The sequence below is a fragment of the Mauremys reevesii genome, linkage group 6 (assembly GCF_016161935.1).
Source record: "Mauremys reevesii isolate NIE-2019 linkage group 6, ASM1616193v1, whole genome shotgun sequence".
Taxonomy (NCBI): domain Eukaryota; kingdom Metazoa; phylum Chordata; order Testudines; family Geoemydidae; genus Mauremys; species Mauremys reevesii.
The window spans coordinates 123,013,399-123,036,178 of NC_052628.1; the positions used below are offsets into that span (position 1 = coordinate 123,013,399).

At 46.6% G+C, this 22,780-nt stretch overlaps 1 protein-coding gene across 6 annotated transcripts in view; it reads left to right on the plus strand.

Moving 5' to 3' along the window:
- The window catches only part of PSD3 (pleckstrin and Sec7 domain containing 3), a 167,623-nt gene that overhangs the window by 29,769 nt on the left and 115,074 nt on the right, over window positions 1–22,780 (plus strand). For 5 of the 6 annotated variants that reach the window (XM_039543486.1, XM_039543487.1, XM_039543489.1 and 2 more), the window contains 2 exons: window positions 6,390–7,488; window positions 15,452–15,844. In XM_039543486.1, coding sequence (XP_039399420.1) covers window positions 6,390–7,488; window positions 15,452–15,844 — 1,492 coding nt within the window. The remainder of the gene's footprint in view (window positions 1–6,389; window positions 7,489–15,451; window positions 15,845–22,780) is intronic. The other variant, XM_039543491.1, reaches the window with a different exon arrangement.

Genomic DNA, 22,780 nt, shown 5'->3' on the forward strand with positions numbered 1-22,780 from the left:
AAAAGGAGGGATTGTGAAAGTAGAATGAATTAGATTGTAAAAGTAGAATGGATTAAAGGGTATGGCTACACTTACGGTTTGCAGCGCTGGTCATCCAGCTGTGTAGGAGCAGCGCTGGTGTGTGGCCACACTCACAGCTACCAGCGCTGGTGTGTGGCCACATTTGCAGCATTAGCAGCGCTGCTGGGAGTGATGCATTATGGGCAGCTATCCCAGCATTCAAGTGGCCGCAACGTGCTTTTCAAAAGAGGGGGGTGGAGAGGGGTCTAGTGTGACAGGGAGCGGGGGGAGAGAGAGAGGGGATTTTTGGAGCCAACACTGTGTGTTTAGCTTCCTGCCTTGAAAAATCAGAACATGTTTCCAAACCCTTAGTCTTAACTCTTAATTGCAAACAGCCTGCAGCCAACACGACTCCCCGCTGTTTCACTCCCTCCCTGCCTGCCTCTCATTTGATTGTTTACAGCCAGGTACAGATGATCACAGCAAACAGGAGCTCTGTTTGTTTTTTAGATAAGCAGCAGCGGCAACGGCAACGGAGCTCGTTCACAACAAAACAAAGAGAGGCTGCATAACAAAACAAAGAGAGTAATTTATAAAAGCATTCTGGGATACATCCTTATACCCTGGAGGCCAATCACAGCGCTGGTGTGTGGCCACACTTGATGACCAGTGCTGCAGCCCCAGCGCTGGAATCCTTATTCCCCATGCTGAGTGAGGTGTACGGCCAGCGCTGCAGCCAGGGAGTTGCAGCGCTGGAAGTGCCCTGCAGGTGTGGCCACTTACTAATTGCAGCGCTGGTGGAGGCTTTCCAGCGCTGCAACTCGCCAGTGTAGCCATACCCAAAGAAATGCTGTATGTTCCTTTAAGCAGGAATGAGAAATGTTAAAATAAAGTTGTCAGAAATAGAAACATTAAGGTATGGAACAATGGGTCCACTTAAGCTAATGGTGGGACATTAGCAGGAGATCGGTAAGAGTTAATAAGGAAATAAGATGTGTGTCTAGGCCCAGGTAAACTTATCAGTTCTGTTCCCTTTGTTATCTTGTTAAGTTTCCGCCCTTTTTATCTGTATAAATAAAGTAGTTTAAGCCTTGCATGGCACTCACACATTATCTGGATGTATTAGCAGAGCGCTTTGCTAATAAAACAGAGTGGTCTGACAAATTGTGAGTCCTGAATCTAACTTTGACAGAAGAAACACCAAATATTATGAGACTGGCAATACATTGTGAGAATTGGTAATGCTGGTTGTTTTTTTCAGTTGTTTTTCCATCCATCCTTGTTCATTTCAGCCTGTGTTAGCAGCTGCTCTGTTCTTCTATTGTAACTTTCAAGGTAATGACCCTAGGGATTGAGCCATCTCATTGGCCATCTGTGGCCACTACAGCAGTTTGTAATTAATAATCCTTTGTGCTGAATTCTCCCAGGACATGCTAGATGTTATTCTCAAACTTTGTCTTGTTCCAAGGGTATTGTTACGTGCAGGCCTCTTGAGTTGGTGCAGAATGATGGCGTCTTCTCTCCAGCCTGCTACCACTGGATTTTTAGTTTTTATGCATTTTCAGTTGCACTGTAGACTTCACAACACTCCTAACCATTTGGAGGAGTTGGCAGTGTTTTGAAAAGATGACATTTAGGGTTGAGTTACACAGTATTGCCAACCCGAAGTATTGAAGGAAGGACCCAAAATATCATGAGACTTAAAGAATAAATCTTGTGTTCTTTTCAGTTGCTGTCTGATCTTTGGGCGCTTGTTAGAGTTTACATTTTTTTTTTTAAAGGGAGGTTGGGATTCTGACATAACCACAGGACTCCAGGCGCTGGGAGTTCAAAAAGAATACTGTTGGGAGTTCGTGATAACACTGTAATACTTGGTCACAATGGAGATAGCAGGAACTTCTGACCCCCACTTCTTTCCTTTTGGCTGTCTCTCTCCACCTCCTCATGTAAAACAATTTCCCTTTCATAGGTCTTCCAGCCCTTTCTCCCCTTTCTTTCATGTACATTCTGGAGGTTTCCTGGTTTCAGCTAAAGGGCATGTGAAGCTCAGGCAATATCTTTGTTGCTAGCAGACAGCTTGAAAATCCTGAGGAGAGGTGCCAGGCAGAGCAGGAAGATCAATGTAGCCAATCAAAACACAGAGATTTGGATATTTGCTGTACCATTATAGAAGAGTTGTACTATGATTGTGCAAATCCTTCTCTTTTGGCTAATACAGTCCATCCACCAATCAGAACCAATCAAGGCACAGGGAGTTGCATCATTTAGAAACTAAAGAACTGCAGAAAAAAAACTATTTGTAAGTGTACAGTATCCGTGCTGTCTGATTGGCTGAGCCAGTTCCATTTCTGTATGATACGATATACTCTTGATAAAACCAAATAGTTTGTTCCAGTATTGTTAGAGGGGCTTTAAGATGACACTTTAGGGGGTTCTGTGCCTTTGAGATGGTTAAGTTAGTAAGAAAATTCCATGACTCCTGCAATTTGTTGTTCAGTGACATACACTAATATTCTGTATCACCAATGGTACTTTCCCCCCCTGAAACAGATTTTGTTTTTGCTTAAATTTGAAAAAGAAAAAAGAAAAAAAAGGAAAGCATAATTAGTATAAATTCGTCAATCTTTTACATTTAAAATATAGCTTATGACCAGTGCACGGGCTTGGAGGCAATTAAAATATAAGAAGCCTGTCTGTGTGTGTGTGTGCAGTCATTCTTGCATCAGAGAAGATGCGCCATTGTGCCTCTGTTACTACAAGGCCAGTATTATACTCTCAGAAGTGCCTTTGTACACTTGAGTCTTTTTGTGTGGATGAATCTGATTATAATAAAACAAACTTCTGTTAATCATAAATATCTCTCCAGAAATAATCTTCTCAACTACAGAAAATCCCGACTGGAGCTATTTTCTATAAGCTGCCAAGTTGGACTCCTTAGCTTCTGTGGTAGAGTGAATGAGACTGCAGTTCCCTCATCAGTTTCATAATGCTCAGAATGCTTCCATTTACATCTCCGTGTGCAATGCAGGGCAGCGGGCTGCCAGGAAATTTGAAACTATTTTGATTCCAGTTGACTAGAACAGCAGCAATTGAATTAGCTTGTATCATTATAGATAAACTGGTGATCTATGCATATTCATTGACCAATGGGTAACTGCTGGAGCTACAGTAACCTCTGTGAGTAGGAGACTTTGTTCAAATAAATATATATTTAGCTAGCTAGCTAACAGAGAGAGAGAGCAAGAGAGACATTTTTGTAAAATGTTTCTGTGAAAATGTCTTTCTATATTTGTAATGTTTGATTTTTTTTTTGCTTCCTAGCCTTTCCTGTATTATGCCATGACCAAGCTCCTGTGTTAGACTGAAATTTGATGGTTGATTATTTACATATGAAATATCATATTTATGCCAGAGCAGATTAAGTAATGGATTCTTTAAATCTCTAGGCATCAAAAAAGTGCCAGCTGCTCTCAGGCTATGTTTTTCCCGTGTCTCAGCTTTCCTTCCGTACACCTCTCTTGCTATTTTAGCTTAGAGCCTTTTTATTGTTTATTTTACTTTATCGAAAGAAGCAACCTTAAATGGAAAGTAGAAATTGGTGTTACCTGAAAGAGTGTATCCTCTCATCATTTATTGTTCTGCTTATCTTCAGCGGAGCACCTGATTTTGCTGTTCCTTTTCTAGCCTTGTTTGTAATGCAGTCATGTTGGGGGATGGGGGCTAGATAGGATATGCTGGGAGCTGCATCAAGACATGATGCTGTGGTGGTGGATGGGAAGAGGGGAGGGGTTTCCCTTAAAGAACTCGAGCTCCTTTAAACACTGCTACCTGAAATAAGGCATGTGCTCCACTACCATTGTAGTGAGCCTTTTTTAAGAACAGGTGGTTGCTGGTTGACCTTCCAGAATGTGTTCCTGCAAAGAATAGAGACCATGGTAAAGTTGACCATGGAAGTTAGTCCTGTATGTCATATCAGAAAAGGTTATTGCTTTGATTGCTTATTTCACGTTTTCTTTAGGAGCATTTTAGATTGAAACTAGTTTGAGATAATCAATTTGCTGTTTCTCCCTGGGACTCCAATAAAGGGCCAGATTCTTATTTACAGTAGGGCTCTTTCACAACACTGGCAGTGTAAAGAGACCTTGAAGTGGGCTTTATTGGAAGATCAGTATAATGGGGGAATGTAGTGTAAATGAGAATAAGACTCTAAACCTCTACTGCAAACTCATAGTTTTTGCTTTAGCCCAGTGAGTTTTTTAAATAGCACTCCTCTATTCTTTGGATGCACCGTAGAGCTTTGGCCATGGGTTTGCTAGGGATTAGGTTACTTATGGAGTTAATGAAAAAAATGAAAACATCAGAAACTTGCTGTGAGTTGTTTACTGCTTTACCAAGCAGCTGCCTTGTCACATAGGGTGTGTGGGGAAGCTCACAGCTGTGCCCTATAGTCATTGCCTGAAAACTAAGCTCTGCACTGTTTGTCTTGGATTGCTTCAGAAGCAAAGATGGCCTTTAAGACTGACAAATCCCTTGCAAGGGTTTTAGGTTTAAAACATGGTCACTGATTGTCCTTGTAGCTTACCTGCTACATTCAGCATGCAGCTGGCTTGTGAAAGTCACGTAGGCAAAGCTGAATGCATGTTGGAAGCATTCTGGCTGCTTCTAGAAATGCATTTTCTAAGCAGTTCTTCAGCATATGAGAGGAAGTCATGGCCGTTTAGATGTGTTTAGGCAAAAATATTTAAGCAAGGGACTTCTTATAAGTAGAGCCCTGCAAACCTGTGGATATCTGCTTTATATCAGATGCGGATATCCGCCGACCATTTTTGCGAATTGGATGCAGATACAAATACAAATAATTCAGCCTATCTGTGTGCTTAGGTAGTGGTTAATAACTATTACTGCTTAGAAACTGTTCAGCCACTGCTTAATGGGGAATTGGGCCTTCTTTCACGCGCCTATACATTTGAAAACCTTTGCTGAAGAACTAGTAGGTTAAAAAACTGGTTCAGCATCTGCCTATTCCTCTTTTAAAAACTCCATTTGATCTATCTTTGGAGATAGGGCCACAAACTGTATTGCCACAATGCACTGCTAAGGACATGGTAGGACTATCTGAAAGAGTTGGGTGCCATTAATAACTTCCCTATGAATTTTTATCTCGGAGAGATGAACTAAACAGAATCTAGCTATTCACAGTTATCGGAGAGCCTTTGACTTCATTACTTTGGGGCTACATGGCGATTAGGCATGGGCTGTGAAATGGGATCTAAATCCAAAACCCTCAAGTTTATGAAATGTAGGTCCATGTCCAATTCCCGATATATTCCCCAGGCCCACGTCAGAGTAGCGGTGGGGTATGAAGCCAGGAGATGGTTTCGATTTGGATCTCAGCCCACCTCGGTATTGTAATAATAATAATTGATACAACTGAGATCTAAAACATGCTTTTAGTTTTCTTCTGAATGACAAAGTAAGTATTCGAGGCCAGATTTTTCCAAAAGTGCTCAGCCTAACTGGCACCTAACTGAAGTGGCCAGAGATTCATAAGTGTAGCCTCCAGCAGCTCCCATTGAGAATAGTTGAATTAGTGTTGACAGAGAACAATGGGAGCTGCTGGGTGCTTAGCTCCTTTGAAAATCTGGCCATCAGTTTTCTCAGTTGCTTTATTTTCATCATCTTGAAATACAAGACTGAAAACCCCCAGCCTTCATGTGTGACACTGGATTTAATCTTTTGCTAGAAAGTTGTAAAATGTGCTGATGAATGTCCATGCGTCACTGCAGTTTGGTCTTCACTTATACAAGTTCTGAAAAGACGAGGGTGTAGTTCTAGAGAGTGTCATAGTTTATTAATTACCTTATAATCAGCTAATTGGAATCTTGCTAGCATTTCCCGTTTTGTTTGTCTGTACTCGTGGGATATGTGGGATCTGACCAGTTGCTTTCCATACCATTGCTCTTTAGAACAGCTAAAAAGAGAAAATGATAACATTAATGTATAAAACACAAGGTAATGCACACATCGTGGAGGGATGTTAAACCTCCAGATACCTGCTTTCTTCAGTTCTCTCATCTGGCATGCGTCCCATGCTATTCACAGGCCACTGGGACCCTGTGAAGCTCAGCAAATATTTTTGGCATTCTTAACTTGGCAGTGCTAACTTCCAAAAATACGCTCCCCCAAAAGTCAAATGTAAAAAGCCCAATTTTGAATAAATACAGTACAGTAGCATTCAAAAAGAGCTAAATTCAATAGCATTTCTCTGCAGTGGGCTTGCAGAAACAATGCAGCTAATCTGTTAGCAGAACACTGGGAATGGAGCTAATACCCTTAACAAGTAGATGGATGTACTCAATAGACAAATACACTCTCTTTCTTTTGTGTAGGTGGACAAGGAGATAGCACTCTGCTCCCACATAACGTCTCCAATGAATTTTCAGAATATGGCACAATGGAGCAAGGTGCAGAAGCACTGAAGAGTTCATCTGAGTTTCTAGCAGAGGCTATAACATGCAGTCCAGAAAGGAGGGAGGATGACCAGTTGCCTACTCTTCTTGCAAGTGGCACTTACGCAGATGAGCCAATATCTTGCATTGAGGCATCACTGCTACCATCGAAAGAAGAAACTTTGCCAAGTGCTGATAGACAGACCGAGATTATGAAAATTTCTCAAGAGCTAGAAGCTGCAAAAGTACAGAAGGGAGCAAATGCTTCTCTTTGTTCAGAGCTGCAAATGGAAAAAGAAAGGAATATTGGCAGCCAAGGCATACAGGCAGCCAGAGAATTGTTTCCAGCAGGCCAAGAAAAACCCTCAGACGAGCCTCTTCCATCTGAAATAAGAGCTGAGGAGAAATTGTATTTGATCATAGAAAAAGATCTGGCTGCAATAGTAACTGGAGAAATGCAGTTAGAGTCCTTGCAAGCCATCAATAATAAAACTGAGGAGGTCCCCAAAGTGAAGGAGACAAGCTGTCACAGACCATCTGTACCAGCCCTGGAGGCAGACAGCGAAGTTGGGGGCGTTATCAGTATTCGGGGGGAGGGATGGTCAGATTTTGAGAAGGAATTTTCAGTGTACAATCCAGGCGAGATGCAAACGGGTCCTGGGAGGAGGATATCGAAAGAGGCAGCTGTGAGCAAACATGTAGAATTTCAAGGAGTGGAGATTTTATGGATACAGAAAGCAGAGGAGCAGAAAGGAGTGAAGCATTCAGTGCTAGAGGCCAATGCACACTTACAAAGGGCCGTGTCTGTAGAAAAGAAGTTCTCCAAAGCATCAAGCCACCCCATTCCAGCCTCCGTCTCCTCAGGGTTAGTCACTTTGTCTGAGAGTGTTTGGAACGAAGCCCAGGCAGATTTCAAACCAGGAGTTGGCTCGGAGTCCTTTTCTCTAGCTTTGCTAGCTGAAGGTGGGGAGGATGAAGTCTTTGTGAAAGATAAACTTGCAGAAGAAAAGAACCACGTGCTAAACACAGACAGTGAAAGGTAAGAACATTCTTTGGGGCAGGGACTGAATTCCCATGTGTGAGCGAATCCTAACATACTGTGGGAGTTGCTGCTATGCAAATGACTGATTATATTATTTGCCTCCTGTATAGAATGTTATGGAGATGTCTGTAGTGATGGCAAAGTTAATGTGGAGTTGAGGGTTGTGCTGAAGCAGGATTAAAATCCCTCTGTTCCACACTTCTAATGTTTGAATTTAGTCTCCAAATTGGGCACAATAACTCTGAAGAGGAATTCTGTGGTTTGCTCTTTACACAACAAAGACAACATGAAAGCTCCAAATCCCAGAGCCACGTGAATATGTGAGAATTTCAGCGGTTATTTTAAAACAAAAAGTTTTGAGCCCTCCTGGTTGTGGAGAAAAGCTTAAAAATGTGATCCGAGTGCACCCTGAAGGCTCAGAAACCAGAAGACAAAAAACCCTCAAATGTATTGTATTATGTTTTTAAAATCTCATGATTTTTAAGCCATCTCATGATTTTGGGGGCCCTGGCTTTTGATTTTTCAGTACTTGGAGTTGGTTCCCTGATGAGAGGCAAAATACCAGTGGGGAAAAAGGAACACTTGAAAGATGTTCAAACCTTTCTTTTTGTTAAAGTTTCCTGAGCTCAGGGTTGTAGGCTCAGGGTTGTAGGCAGGCTGCACAGCATGGAATGTGAGGGTGGGCACTGGGGCAGGGATGTGGCTTGAGGGATTATGTAGGGCTTTGGCAAAATGGGGGGGAGCTGTGTAGTGCTGGAGCCCAGAATTTGAGGGGAACAGGGTTGTATAAAGCGAGGGTTGGTATGGTGGAGGGCAGGTCTGTGTCTCTATGCAGAGGCATTGGCTTTAGAAAGGCTCTGCTAGTTGCTCCATCAGCTCTCTGGCACACCAGGCCACAGCTCCAGGGGAGCCATTATTTCTGTACAGCATGATCAGTGTGTCAGGGCTGATTCCCCACTCTGGAACTTTGAGTGCAGAAGGTGAGGGCCCGCAAGGATTCTAAAAATTAATACAGGCCACTCCAGGCTGGTATTAAAATCCTAAGGTCACAGCTTCTACCTATCCAAGGTCAGAGAGATGCTGCCATCACCCAAGTGCAAAAAACACCCCCCTTTTGGGAACCCAGGAAGGCACACTTGGGAATTCTTTCCTGTGGGGTACCCTTAAGCCCTTTCACCCTCCTCCGGGGAAGGGCTAAGAAAGAAAACAAAGGAAATCAGCTGTTGCCACTAGCTAATTAAACAACATATGTACAAACCTCTTAGGACACCAGAAATCCAATCCTGTTCTTAAAAAAGGTAAATATTATTAAAAACAAAAAGAAAGAAAATACATCTGGAACTTAGGCTTTTGCTAGATTTTAAAAACCCACTTACAAAAATTAAACATCAAGAATAACCTTTTTGAGGTCCAGATTAAAGTTTACAAGCAAATCAAAAGCATTTGGGGTTAGCATAGAGGAGTCCACAAGCCATAAGAAATAAACACAATAAACCCAACTGCATCTTCCTACACATTTTCTGATCTACTTACGTAACTAGGTTTCCAAATAAGCAATTTCTAGGTATGGTTCTGATGATTTTCATACCTGGACTTCAGCTTCTCAGAGCATAACTGCTGCCCTGTTCCTCTCTTTCCCAGAGAACTGGGGGAGGGATAGCTCAGGGTTGTGAGTTCAGTCCCTGAGGGGGCCACTTAGGGATCTGGGGCAAAAATCTGTCTGGGGATTGGTCCTGCTTTGAGCAGCAGGTGGGACTAGATGACCTCCTGAGGTCCCTTCCAACCCTGATATTATATGAACCACAGACAAAGGGAAGTTTTCCCCCAAGTTTAAAAAGTTCTAGCCCTCCCGTTGACTCTTTTGGTCAGGTGCCCACTCACTTCCCTTTACCTATGCATAGCAGTCCGACTTTTTAACCCTTTAGAGGTAAAGCAAGTAGAGAACAGCTATCAAGAGGGATTCTGTAGCTAACTGGCTGGCTGTATGTGCACAAAAGCGAGCTGCCCCCCCTCTCCTTTATCACACAGTGCATCAAGAGCACCCCATCGTGCTGCTGTCTCCGTGCACCAGGGAGTATAGGTGGCAGCTTCAAGCAAGCCTTCCAAGTGCTGATTTGGTGCTGAGGCACCAATCTCCGTCTCCTCCTTCCAGAGTGTCCACATAGCATTGTTCCCTGTCTGCCACCAACCAAACCCACTTTATCAATTGCCTGGTTCCTCTGACTTCCCCGATACCAGGAGAGCCATTTCAGGAGCTACTTGGACACCTGAAAACTCTAGGTTTTTGCAGATGATAACTTAGAAATTATCAGAGGGGTAGTCATGTTAGTCTGTAGCCACAAAAACAACGAGGAGTCCGGTGGCACCTTAAATACTAACATTTATTTGGGCATAAGCTTTCGTGGGGTATGTATTTGGGCATAAGCATCTGAAGAAGTCGGATTTTTTACCCACGAAAGCTTATGCCCAATTTAGAAATTAGCTGACAACAGCACTATATTTATAAAGAAAGAAAAAAATATATATATACAAACATCAAATAAAGACATGTGATGGGGTGTACCTACCTCGCACTAGCCCCAAAAGGGCTAACTCTACTTTGCAGGCTGAGGAAGCTCCACCCGTGCTGGGCATGCTCACCCTGGAGGCAGCATATAAAAGGTAGCAGCCCAGCTCCGTCTGGGGAGGCTGCTGATGGAGAAGGATACAGGCTGCAAGATCATTGCAGGGAGTTGCTAGAAACCGCAACTATGGGACTATGGTTCACAGAGTTCCTGACTGGAGACGCCAGGCTACCCGATGAGCCCAGAGAAAGGACAGTACCAGTGGGAGCCTGGCCATTTGGGGACCCGGGGAGTTTCGACAAGGGGGAAAGGGTAAGCAGCAGCCCAAGGGTCTTGAACTCTTTGCCGGTGAGTAAATCGGGGATTGGTCAGCATGTTTTGGGAGAATCCCTGCTGACTCGGTGGTGAGCACCCCCACCACCACCAGGGCCCTGGGCTGGGGCTTGGAGGAGCAGGGAGAGCATGAGTCCCCTTACCCAGAGTGCCACACCCACCCCGAGTGGCACCCCACTCTCCCAACGGGCCAACCGGTCGCGCAGTCTCACAGAGGAAGGCTACTTCACTGACTCTGGCCATTGGGCCACACTGCCCGGATGGGAAGAGCTGCTCACTGACTCTGGTTGCTAAGTAATACTACCCCATGTTACAGTAAGGATCATTGGTGTAGGACCTGACCGGCTGCAAAATTGCCTCCGCCCTTCCAGCTAACCCTACGTGACATGGCACCCCCTGATGAGGTGTACCTACCCCTCTACAACATATTTTAAATGTATATGTAAATTTAGAACAATCGGGAGTTAATACAGCAGGATGTTCCCAATGCCAAGCCTTGAGGTACCAGTTTTGGAGCCTTAACACAGATATCAGAAACACAAGTTACTCATTCTCAGATTAAATTTGATCAATTACCCAGTAACTAGGAAGATTTTTTTAATTCCTGACCTGGCTTAACCTTGAAAGCCAAATTAGGTTATTTCGGCTTCTTTCATCTTCACCAGTAATGCAGTTCACAATTCTGTTGATGTATGAGGCCAAACAGAAGACAGCTGCTTTCCTTGACTGATATTGGTTCCTGCACCATTAAGAGTAAAAACATGTTTGTAGCCATAAAATAAAGGGATTTGACTTGAAATAGAAAGTAGAAGTATTTGATTGTGGTGACGTTTTTACAGGGCCACTTTTCTGACCACAACTGGACTTTAAAGAAGAAAACAACATTTATTATTGTCAGGCTGGACATACAAGATGTGCCAATGAACAACCTTATGTGCCAATGAACATCATCTAAGTCATTAGCTAGGAGAGTGTGCGGTTTTGAGGGTAGAGTAGCAGAATGGGGATCAGGGCTGAGATACATTTCCAGCTCTTGTCCTGTCTACGTTACACTTACTTCAGTATAACGTATATCGCTCAGGGTGTGAATAAGCCACCCCCCTGAGCGACGTAAGTTACACTGACCTAAGTGCCGGTGTGGACAGTGCTATGTTGGCGGAAGAGCTTCTCCTAATGACATAGCTACCACCGCTCGTGGAGTGGAGTTGTTATGCCGAGGGGAGAAAGGCATAAAGCGTCTTCACCAGATGTGCTACAGTGGCGCAACTGATGTAGTGCTTCTAGTGTAGACTAGCCCTAACATCTTCCAACATTTTGTGGCAAGTCAGGTAAGGGACACTGGTTAGGTTTAAAATTTTAATGTATATTCCTACTTTGTTACAGTTGAAATAATTGTAGAAAAATCTAATTTAATATGGAAAAATCATTAAAATTTTAATATATATTCCTACTTTGTTACAATTGAAATAATTGTAGAAAAATCTAGACTACTTTCTATCAGATAGGCTATTTACTTTTTGCAGTTCACCAAACTTCAAATAGATTATTTAACTTTTGGAAACATCCTACTAGGGCAAGACCCTATGAGTTTATACTGCACCTGCCTGGGGCTCTGGGGGTGTTACCCTAGTACAAATAATAATAGACTAGAAACTGACTTTAAACAGGAGCGAAACTGATACTTTAAAGTCGCTTTCACTTCTGGCTAAAGGCTAGTTGCTTTCCAGAATGCTCTTAAACACAACACTATGGTGATTGAGCTGCAGTTCTCCCTGGAGAATATCTAAAACCAAGCACCAAGAAAATTCCACATTTTAAAGTTGAGAAAAAATTGAGTCTTGTTAATTATTTAGTGTGTGTGTGTGTGTGTGTGTGTGTGTGTGTGTATATATAGCATACCATTCTGTTTGGACACTGTGCCTTAGTTCCCATTGCTGTAAAATGGGAATAACAATACATGTCTGCCTGCCATATGGAATTAAAAGGGTTAGGTTGAGATCTGTGAGGCAGGAACTGGGCCTTCTTAATGGTTTGTATGGTGCTTAGCACAATGGGAGACTTCTACTGATTAAGGTCTTTGGGCGCTACTGTAACATTAGTCAGCTGTTGAGATGCCCGCTGGTGGTAGCTGAAGGGGACTTACCTGGTGGGTGGGATGTCGGTGGAATACAGGTCGATCTCTGTATTGGCCAGCAGCACGGCCTTCATCCCCCGCCAGCTCAGCATCTGCTGGCACAATTTGCAGCACAGTCTGGGGGGACACCTGTCCTTGAAGCGGCAACCACTAGTGGACATGAGGGCTCTGAAGCAGAAGGGCCTGTGCCCGGTCTCTTAGGGAGTGGAGAGGTTGCTTCCTGCTTCTCTGAGGGCAAACGGACCTCCACACCCACTTAACTGCTCTTAGCCCCCCCTTCTTCACCTCCCCCTCCCTCAGGATCCTTGCCCCAGGGACTGCTCCCCCTCAGCTGCCCCTCCCACACTTCCTGCTCCCTATGCCCTCATCTCTTTCTTCCCCTGGATGTTGATTTCCCTTTCCTACTCCACTGGACCTCTCCCCCCCAGGCTTCAACACCCCCCGACACTGTGGGCCCTGTGCTCCCCCTCTCCTTCCCACTACCACCACATCTGGGGACTGTCTCCTTCTCTCCCCGCCCCCCCCATCACCACTCAGGACCCTGTGCTCCCCTCTGACCCCGACTGACCCCTTCCTTGCCTGCCCCACCCTCAGAGGCAGACGATTGGTGGAGGCAGACGAGGGGACGGGTGGGAGAGCTAGCACAGCGGGAGACGTAGTGGAGAACTCTTTCTCCTGGAGGAGGAGACCTGGCTGTGCGACGCTGCAGGTCAGAGCTCCACCTGGGGCTAGGGCGAGCACTGCGAGATATGAAATGGGGGGGATGGGACAGGTGCCTCCCCCTGCTCTCCCTAAATGGGGAGGCACTTGCCCGATACCACCACCTGGCCCACCAAGCAACAGCGCCTTGGGGGCTGAGGAGAGGTGCGCAGCTAATTTGAGAGGGAATGGGAATGGCAGGGATGAGGGAGAGCAGGATTCTGTGAGGGGAGCACGAGGGAGCATGTGGCTTGAGTTTGGCGGGGCCTGGAGTCGGAGAAGCAGAGAGGAGAGGCGCTGTGCGCTGACAAACCACCTGTGATTTGTTGTCAGAGCTCCCCTTGCCACTCCTCCCAGCTCCATCTTTACTCTGTTCCTGGGCCCCTCACATGCTCTCACAGCCCAGCTCTGCAGCCCCAGGCGCTCCCCTGGATTCCCCCCAATTTATACATCAGGGACCATGTCCAAAAGCTGCATGTGATAGGGAATGAGTGGGTGAGGAGCACATTTTGGGGTGTGGTGTGTCTGGGAGTGTAGTAGGGCTGTAGGGTCAGGAAGATGGTGGCAATCTAAGCATTGTGATGGGGAATAGGACTTCATAGGGGATGGGTGGCTGGGAATTCAGTTCTGCAGGGAGCTGGAGCACTGCATGGGTCCTGCTACGTGATGGACAGCTCTCAGTGCCAGTACCTACTTACTAAAATAGCTGGGGGATTTCCCCACAAACCTGGCAGACTGAGCAATAGAGCCCATAAAAAAAACCAAGGAAATAAGTAGTTATGTCTTTCAGTACTTCATCTACATCCACTCATCAGTTCCTCTTATTAACCACAACAAATCTCTCTTCCTCCCCCCTCCACACACATTTCTCTTCCCTCACCCTGCGCAGTTGAAACACAGCCTAAACTCCACTACAAACAATGCACTGGTTTCAGTGCTGTCATTTCTGCATGAAAACCACTGTCCAGTTTAGCAAAGTTGCTAACATCCCATTCTGTAAACAGTGCAGAAAGTCACAGCTCTCAGCTGCCACCCTTCCCGCGCTTCCATTAGAAACCCAGCTACAGAAGAATGGATCAAGTCCTTTCTGAGTGCCAAACCCAACTCATGTTAATCCTCAGAACGCATTAGCATGTAAGTTATAAACAAGCTTGGTCATGGGCTTTGGGAAGAAGGACTGGGACACAGTAATGACAAGGAGTGCTCTGGTGCAGCTGCAAATCTGCATCTGAGGCTGCTGTTTCAGAGGGTGAAGTTGCAGAAGAAGATGATCCCTGCCTAGATTTGGGTTGCCTCCTGGAGGACCAAGGGTAACATTTTCATTAGCACCTAAGTTCCATTTTCAAAAGTGACTTACCCTAAGCCCTATTGACTTTCAATGAGATGCAGGCTCCTAAATCACAAAGGCCAGTTTGAAAACATTAACCTAGAACTGCTGAGGGTATGCCCCTAACCAGAGCATGTCTGAGGACCAGGGAAGGAAGACTGCTTGTTAGAAGTCTGACAAAGACCAAACAACCTCACTTGGTTGTCTTCAGTTTCTCGAGTATCTCATCCTTCTTTGACTTAAAGAGATCAGAGTTCTCCAAGGGGAGGTTTAGAATCTGCAGAAAGGCCGAACAGTGCTGCACATTCCACTTAAGTTTTGATACTACCTATGCTGGGTGTTTACGTTGCATTAGTGAATTAGGTTGCATTTAATAGAGGTTTGTATTTTTCCTCTGAGGCCCTGACACCTCACTGGGATTGTGTGAGGCTGAGTTGCTCCCTCCCTCCCCCACCCCCCCACTGGACTGGGACCTAAGCTCCTGGTAAAACATCTTATCTACTGTAATTCCTTTTGTGTTGCAATCAGTAGAGGTGCTGTGAGAGGGGGGAGCTAGATGTCTGTATTTGTGACTAGTACTCTTGCTCAGAAAAGCAGACTGTATCTTTCACTGAACACAGCAAGCTGATGTTGTTTCTTAGTAAACATCATGTTTTTTTTTCTCCTGAACATTATTTCCTCCCTTCTCAGAACTGTAGCACACCAGGGAGGAAGACTGTGTCAGTTCTGTACTTCAGCACGACACTGGAACCAAAGTATCAGTTCTGCGTTGTATTTGAATAACTAGAACTCAGGACTGTTGAGTTCCTTTTTATATGTGTGACTCACAGGAAAAATAAGCAGATTTACTCAACAGTTCTAATCGAACAAAAGTTAAACTGACTCTTTTTGGTTTATTCCTAGGATCATGGAGGAGGAAGAAGCAGCCACGGGAGGATATGAAGATGTCCTTGGACAAAGGCACGCAGAAGTCTCCATTGATGTGTATAGCTCACAGTTTGAAAACATTCTAGACAATGCTTCTTTATATTATAGTGCGGAATCCCTGGAGACTTTATACTCGGAACCCGATAGCTACTTTAGTTTTGAAATGCCACTCACCCCGATGATCCAGCAACGTATCAAGGAAGGTAGTCAGTTCTTAGAAAGGACTTCTGCTTCAGGACAGCAAGATGTCTGTAAGCTTCCCACAAATGGTGAGATCAAGAGTCAATGCGGAGAGATCTCCAGTGGACTAAGGGATGTAAGTGACACCCTCTTCAGAAGAGACGTCACAGAGGTTACTCATTTGGACAGGTAAATTTTATTTATTTATTTATTTATTTTACGGGCATTTGCTTCTGCAGCATATCTCAGAATTCATTTTGGAATTCTTAATGATGAACATTTTTAATCAGGGTGTATAACTGTGTCCAGTGAAACAAATGTCACAGGGAAAGAGAGAAGCCAGACAGACTTGCTTTTTTGCAGAAATGGACAGATTTCACACTACCAACTACTTGTGGACTTAGCTGTGATATCTGTGTAACTACCAGTAGATGGACCGTAATGGTCCCCAAGAAGGTGGGGTTTGCCAGAAGGCTGTCAGTGTGCCAACAACCCAGGCATCTCAGATCATCCCCAGTTGTGCCTGATTTCGGAAGCAGTAATTTTATGAAAGACTTATAAAACCCCCTTGATCTGAATGGTAAAGGCATGTGTGGACAATTAAATATCTGGCACGAAATCCTGGCCTCCTTGAAGTCAATGGGAGGTTTGCCATTGTGTTCAGACGAGTCAGGATTTCATTCCCTTGTACCCATGGATTCAGAAGTACTCAATTTCCCACAGGTTGTCCAATGCTATTTACTTCTATATGTTAGAAGCTGTACAAGAGAGAGTTAGAGGAGTATTTAATAATTTATTACAAAGTACAAAAATACTACACGCTGCCGGCTATGCAAGGAGAATGACAAGGAAGACAAACTAGAGAAGAGTGATAGGGAAAATGCAAGAGGATGCAGTATATTTGTAGGCAGTTTCTTGTTTTTTGGAACACTTGTCTGGTCAGCTAGACATCACGCTCTGCGCTGGGTTGGAGGCTGAAGAGTGCAAGGTGGGGATGGAGAGAGGAAAGAGAGGCAAGTCAGACACAGAAGCAATAAAGTCAAATTGTTTTCAATCTGCCAGCCTATCAATAGCAGTAGGAAGCCCTAGTGCTTAGAGTGGTGCACCTAATGCTACAGTCATACAAATTACAACAGCCCCGGTTTACAGATGACGCGACAAATGACTCTTGATGGGGGGAGGGGCTCAGATTGCTGAATGAGCCCCTCAAGAAGGGTTTTAAAGGCTTTGCTGCACAAAGAGGAGAGATGGAACCAAAAGTAGACTGATGCCAACTGGGCTGAGTAGGGCGGGGTGTTGTCACAAAGGTAGGCTCGAGAAAGCAGTACACACATTGTGCATTTTGTTCCTTGGGGAATAGAGAGACCAGGAAGGACTGGACTGGTATGATCTTGCCAGGCTGCATATGCTAGGATACAGCGTGTGCATTGACTTCACTTCTTTTTTTCCTTTTGTGCTAGGCTCGCAAAGTTAACCCTTAGAAATAGAATAGAAATACTGTCTGCTAATGAATAAAAGTTATTAAAAGGTCAAGCTACCTGTACAGGGACACTCTCAGTAGTTTAGACCCATCATTTAGTTATTTCTCCCCCCCCTTTCCCATTTTTTTTTAACAAGCCTTGGACCATGTTGTACTATTTGAAGTAAACAGGCACAAAGCAATTGCAGACATGCTGCAAACAGCATGAGTCCAGAAACCTGTATAGATCCCAACACTGGCAGCCCTGAATTCCACAGAAATGCTGCTCAGTGGAATTGCCCCTAGACATGACAGCAGAAAGGCAAGGTAAATGGGCAAATCCCCATGAGCAGTTGTTACATTACTGCAGCTCCTAACAGCCAATGAATAGAAAGGATCTGTCTGGAAAGTGTCCAAACTGGCCCTTCAGGATATGTTTACACTGCAAGGAAAGACCAGGATTAGTAGAACTCAGGTTAGCAAACCCTGGGTATTATTGCCTGGGGCTTGAGCATCTACCCTCGTGTGTAACCTAGGCAATTATTGAACCTTGGGTCCCAACCTAAGTTCCGTCTAAGCTGCACGGCCACGCAGCTGTCGATTAAGCTCTGCACAGGGGCTCAGGGCTGTGGCAGGAAGAGATGCCTCTCCCCCAGCATGGAGCTGGCACTGCGGGGAGAGGCACTCCTCCTCGCTGGCCCCAGCTTGGACCTGCCGTGGACTTGCTGCGGCCAGGGGAGAGGAGCCCCTCCTTCGGCCTAGCCCCGCCAGAGCTACTGCAGGCGCCTGTCCCCCAGCCGCGAGCTGCTGAGGCGAGAGAGGGCTGGGGGGAGTCCTCTCTCTCCCCACTGCAGCCCCTGGGCAGCCTGCACCCCAAGCCCCTCATCCCTGGCCCTACCCCAGAGCCCGCACTCTCCCGCACCCCAATCCTCTTCCCCAGTCCTGAGCCCCCTCCCACACCCCCACCCCAGAGCCTTCATCCCTAGCTGGAGCCCTCACCCTCTGCATCCTACCCACTGCCCCAGCCCTGAGCCCCTCATCCCCAGCCCCACCCTAGAGCCCTCACACCCAGCCAGAGCCCTCACCCCTGCACCCTACCTTCTGCCCCAGGCCTGAGCCCCGGCCCACGCTCCGAACTCCTTGGCCCCACCCCCACCACATGAATTTTGTTATGTGCACCAATAAGAAGGTCATGTGTCACACATCTCATATTGGTGCACATAACAAAATTCATTCTGAACATGGATGTAAAAAACTAGAGGGAATACTGGTCCCAACCTGGGGCTCCAGCATCTATGCTACGTTATGTGGGCCTGAGTCTAGCCACCCATATCCTAGACTTCCTGGAAGCGTCTCCTATAGATAAGGTTGCCCAACACTTCCCATTATAAGACCTTGTTTGGGGTTACTGATTACTTCATCAATTTCCCATGCCGGGTGTCTACCTCAGGTTGAATTTTATGGGAAATTTTCAGTTAAAATGGTTTGACCATGAGGTTATGAAAAAATACATCATTTTCGCCAGGGTTTGAGTTTCCCTAACTGGGTTCCCTGGCCATCTCCTCTCCTGAGATTTTTCACTAGTCTGTGTGTTCCCTGCTTTAAACCAGTGTTCTCAGCCTGGGGTACTTGGACCCCTGGGGGTATGCAGAGGTCTTCCAGGGGGTACACCAACTCATCTTGATATTTGCCTAATTTTACAACAGACTATATAAAAAGCACTAGTGAAGTTAGTACAAACTTTCATACAGACAATGACTTGTTTATATTGCTGTATATACTGTACACTGAAATGTAAGTACAACATTTATATTCCAGTTGATTTATTTTATAAGTACATGGTAAAAATTAGAAAGTCAGCCATTTGTCATAGCATGCTGTGACACTTTTTTTTTTATGTCTGATTTTGTAAGCAAAGTAGTTTTTAAGTGAGGTGAAACTTGGGGGTACACAAGACAAATCAGACTCCTGAAAGGGGTACAGTTGTCTAGAAAGGTTGAGAGCCATGGCTTTAAATGCTAGGTAGGCATTGTAATGAGAAATTTGCATGCAGTATAGCATGCAGTCACTAGAGGCCATTGTGTGCTGTATATTGTTCCAGATAAAGGGTGAAATCCAGGCCCAGTTGAATTTAATGGGATCGTTACCATTGACTTCAGTGGGCCCAGGACTGCTGTCATGGTGTGATCCCCAGGTGGCTCCAGTGGGGCTCTCCGCAGCCTGAGGGGTTGGTTGCTGGATGGAGGGTACACCCAGCTGTTCTGGTCCAGTCAGAGAGCTGGCTGAGGCCCAATCCTGTGAAGATTTACACATGGGCTTTGGTGTTCAGCATGTGAGCAGTTCCACTGCATTCAATCCCATGCTTAAAGCCACATATTCCTGTTGCATCCGAAGAAGTGGGTATTCACCCACGAAAGCTCATGCTGCAAAACGTCTGTTAGTCTATAAGGTGCCACAGGATTCTTTGCTGCTTTTACAGATCCAGACTAACACGGCTACCCCTCTGATACATATTCCTGTTTGAATTTTCAGGGCTGATGCATAAAAATTGAAATTCGGGGATCAAATTCTGACTGAAATGGGGTCGAGGGCAGGCATTCTCACCCTTTTTCTTTCTGAGGCCCCCCTCAGCATGCTATAAAAACGCTGGGGCCCAGCTGTGGGGGAGGAGGGACCCTGGGGCGTAGGCGTAGTTTGACTTCTATTGGGGTTGGGGGCCCAAGGGCCGGCAGGACTCAGGCCAACTCTGCACAGCAGGGTCCAGGAAGGGAGTGCCATCTCTAGCCCCTGACTGCCTGGGGCTGTGTGCCAGGGTAGGGCCTGAGGGTGGCTGAGGGAGAAGAGGAGGTGGGAGGAGGGGGGAGCTGCCCCCAGGACTACCCCACTCTGGGTAAGGTGCTGCAGTTTGGGGGGCAAGACCCTCGTGCCCCCTCAACTTTGCCCATGGGCTCAAGGCTTCTGCCCGTGGTGGTGGTGCTTCAGCCCCGCCACTCCTGGCTTCAGGGGGACAGAGGGGGCTCAGGATTTTAGCCCCGCACGGCTCCCGGCTGCAGGGGGGTTGGGGGCTCAGGGTTTTAGCCCCGCACGGCTCCCGGCTGCAGGGGGGTTGGGGGCTCGGGGTTTTAGCCCCGCACGGCTCCCGGCTGCAGGGGGGTTGGGGGCTCGGGGTTTTAGCCCCGCACGGCTCCCGGCTGCAGGGGGGTTGGGGGGCTCAGGGTTTTAGCCCCGCACGGCTCCCGGCTGCAGGGGGGTTGGGGGCTCAGGGTTTTAGCCCCGCACGGCTGCAGGGGGGTTGGGGGCTCGGGGTTTTAGCCCCGCACGGCTCCCGGCTGCAGGGGGGTTGGGGGCTCAGGGTTTTAGCCCCGCACGGCTCCCGGCTGCAGGGGGGTTGGGGGCTCAGGGTTTTAGCCCCGCACGGCTCCCGGCTGCAGGGGGTGTGGGCTCGGGGTTTTAGCCCCGCACGGCTCCCGGCTGCAGGGGGTTGTGGGGCTCGGGGTTTTAGCCCCGCACAGCTCCTGGCTGCAGGGGGGGTTGGGGGGCTCAGGATTTTAGCCCCGCACGGCTCCCGGCTGCAGGGGGGTTGGGGGCTCAGGGTTTTAGCCCCGCAGGGCTTCAGGCTGCAGGGGGGTTGGGGGCTCAGGGTTTTAGCCCCGCACGGCTCCTGGCTGCAGGGGGGTTGGGGGCTCGGGGTTTTAGCCCGCCACGCTCCTGGCTGCAGGGGTTGGGGGCTCAGGGTTTTAGCCCCCTTGCGGCTCCGGCTGCAGGGGGGTGGGGGGCTCGGGGTTTTAGCCCCGCAGGGCTCCTGGCTGCAGGGGTTGGGGCTCAGGGTTTTTCCCCCCCACGCACCCCTTCAGGCTGCAGCCTGCGGGGGGGGGGCTCAGGCAGCCTCCCCCCTCCCTCCCAGCCCCAGCCAGGGCCCCCTGCTTCAGCCCTGCAGGGGTTGGGCCTGACTGGCGGTTTCAGCCAAACCACACCACCCAGGACAGTTTACTGTCTCCTCAGATTCAGTGACACACAATTTGGGGGGGGGAAAGTGCAAGAAAAACCTGCCCAGCTGCTGATTCTGGTTTCTGGAGTGACATATGACGAAAGACAGCTGGTTCTTTAAATCCAATATCTATGCAAAAGATACAGGCTTGACAGGGAAGGGTTAATGACTTCCATGTTAAAATCAAAAATAGCTTTTTTTTTTTTTTTTTAAAGAAAGGAGAAGCAGCCACTTGACATTCCCTCAGTCCTCACGAACTCGGAATGAAATCATCCCAAGTGCTTAGACAGACGCGAAAGGCCTGGTTTCATGTACTCCTAGATTCCCTTTTATGCAGTGCTGGCTGAATAAAGGGGCCATAGTGCGGCTGAGAATCAGGCCCTAGATGTTGATCAGTCTGGGTGTAATGCAAGGCAATAATGCAACTCAATCTTTTAGTGAATGTGCAGAAGAGCAGCATCCCTGTCTGCAGTACAGCTCTTAGGAGCGCTCTCTCTCGGGGAGAAACACTGCTCTGTGAAGGCCAGTCACATGGCTCTGAAATAAATAAATAAATACAAAATCATTAGAGACTTCCAGGCTACAAGGTCCTATGGGCTCCTTTGTGTCTGGGTGTTTCTCCCCTGCCAGCCTATCAGCTGCTGACCTTGACTACATTCCGTAAGTCCTAACACAAACTATGCATGACAAAAAAACAGGATCACTATGACAATGGCCTGCAGAATCCTGAATGGGGGCAGGGAGAGGGGCACTGCCTTCCTTTGCTGAAATCAGCCAGCTTGCAGGTTCTTAGGCGGGAGCTTTGCTGAGTCTCTCTGAAGTACAGGTTTGCTTGTTTTTAAAAGGAATCATCTCCTCGTATGTACAGTTCAGTTATCCAGCTATTTTTGCTGATGGTGCTTAGAGCTTAACGGAGGAGGGGAGAAATGGGGATGAATGAGACCTGGGTGCTGCTTATATTCCTGGGGAAAGATTTTCAATCTTCTATTTCCTGTGGGATTTACTAGCTGGAGATCTCTCTCTTTCTCTCCTTCTAGAGCCGGTCTGTCTGTGTAACTGTCATTTCCCTGCGACGTGCAGGTTTTCTATAGTCAAGATGGAGGGTTTCATTTAGTCAGAACATCAGAGAATTGGGAGGTTGTACTTTGTCTTCCTGTCATTCCCTTGTGGCAGGGTGTACAACCTTTAAGACCGGTTAGCTTAGAAGGGGTGTGTCCCTTTACAACTACACTGCAGCACCCAGAAATTAGGCCTCCATCCCCATTGCCCTGCCATTGTGTAGTGATTTATACCAGTGCAAAGTGGGGGCAAAATGCAATCATTCTGATTTGGTAGCATTTTGCATCCACTTTGCATTCATTGGGTATAAATGCTTACCCAGAATGCAGGACAACTGAGCACCAGTATGCCCAGCTAGTGCATTTGCAAACTTCTCTGCTCAGTTCTTGTGATTCCGCTATACTTCTTGTATCTGGGGCCACTGGTTTTCTCTTAGATACTGTTTCTTTAATTGTCCTGTCTTTGTTCTCACTAGCTTTACCCTTGGGGTGAGAAGGAAAACATGACAGGTTTCAGAGTAGCAGCCGTGTTAGTCTGTATCTGCAAAAAAAACAGGAGTACTTGTGGCACCTTAGAGACTAACAAATTTATTTTAGCATGAGCTTTCGTGAGCTAAAGC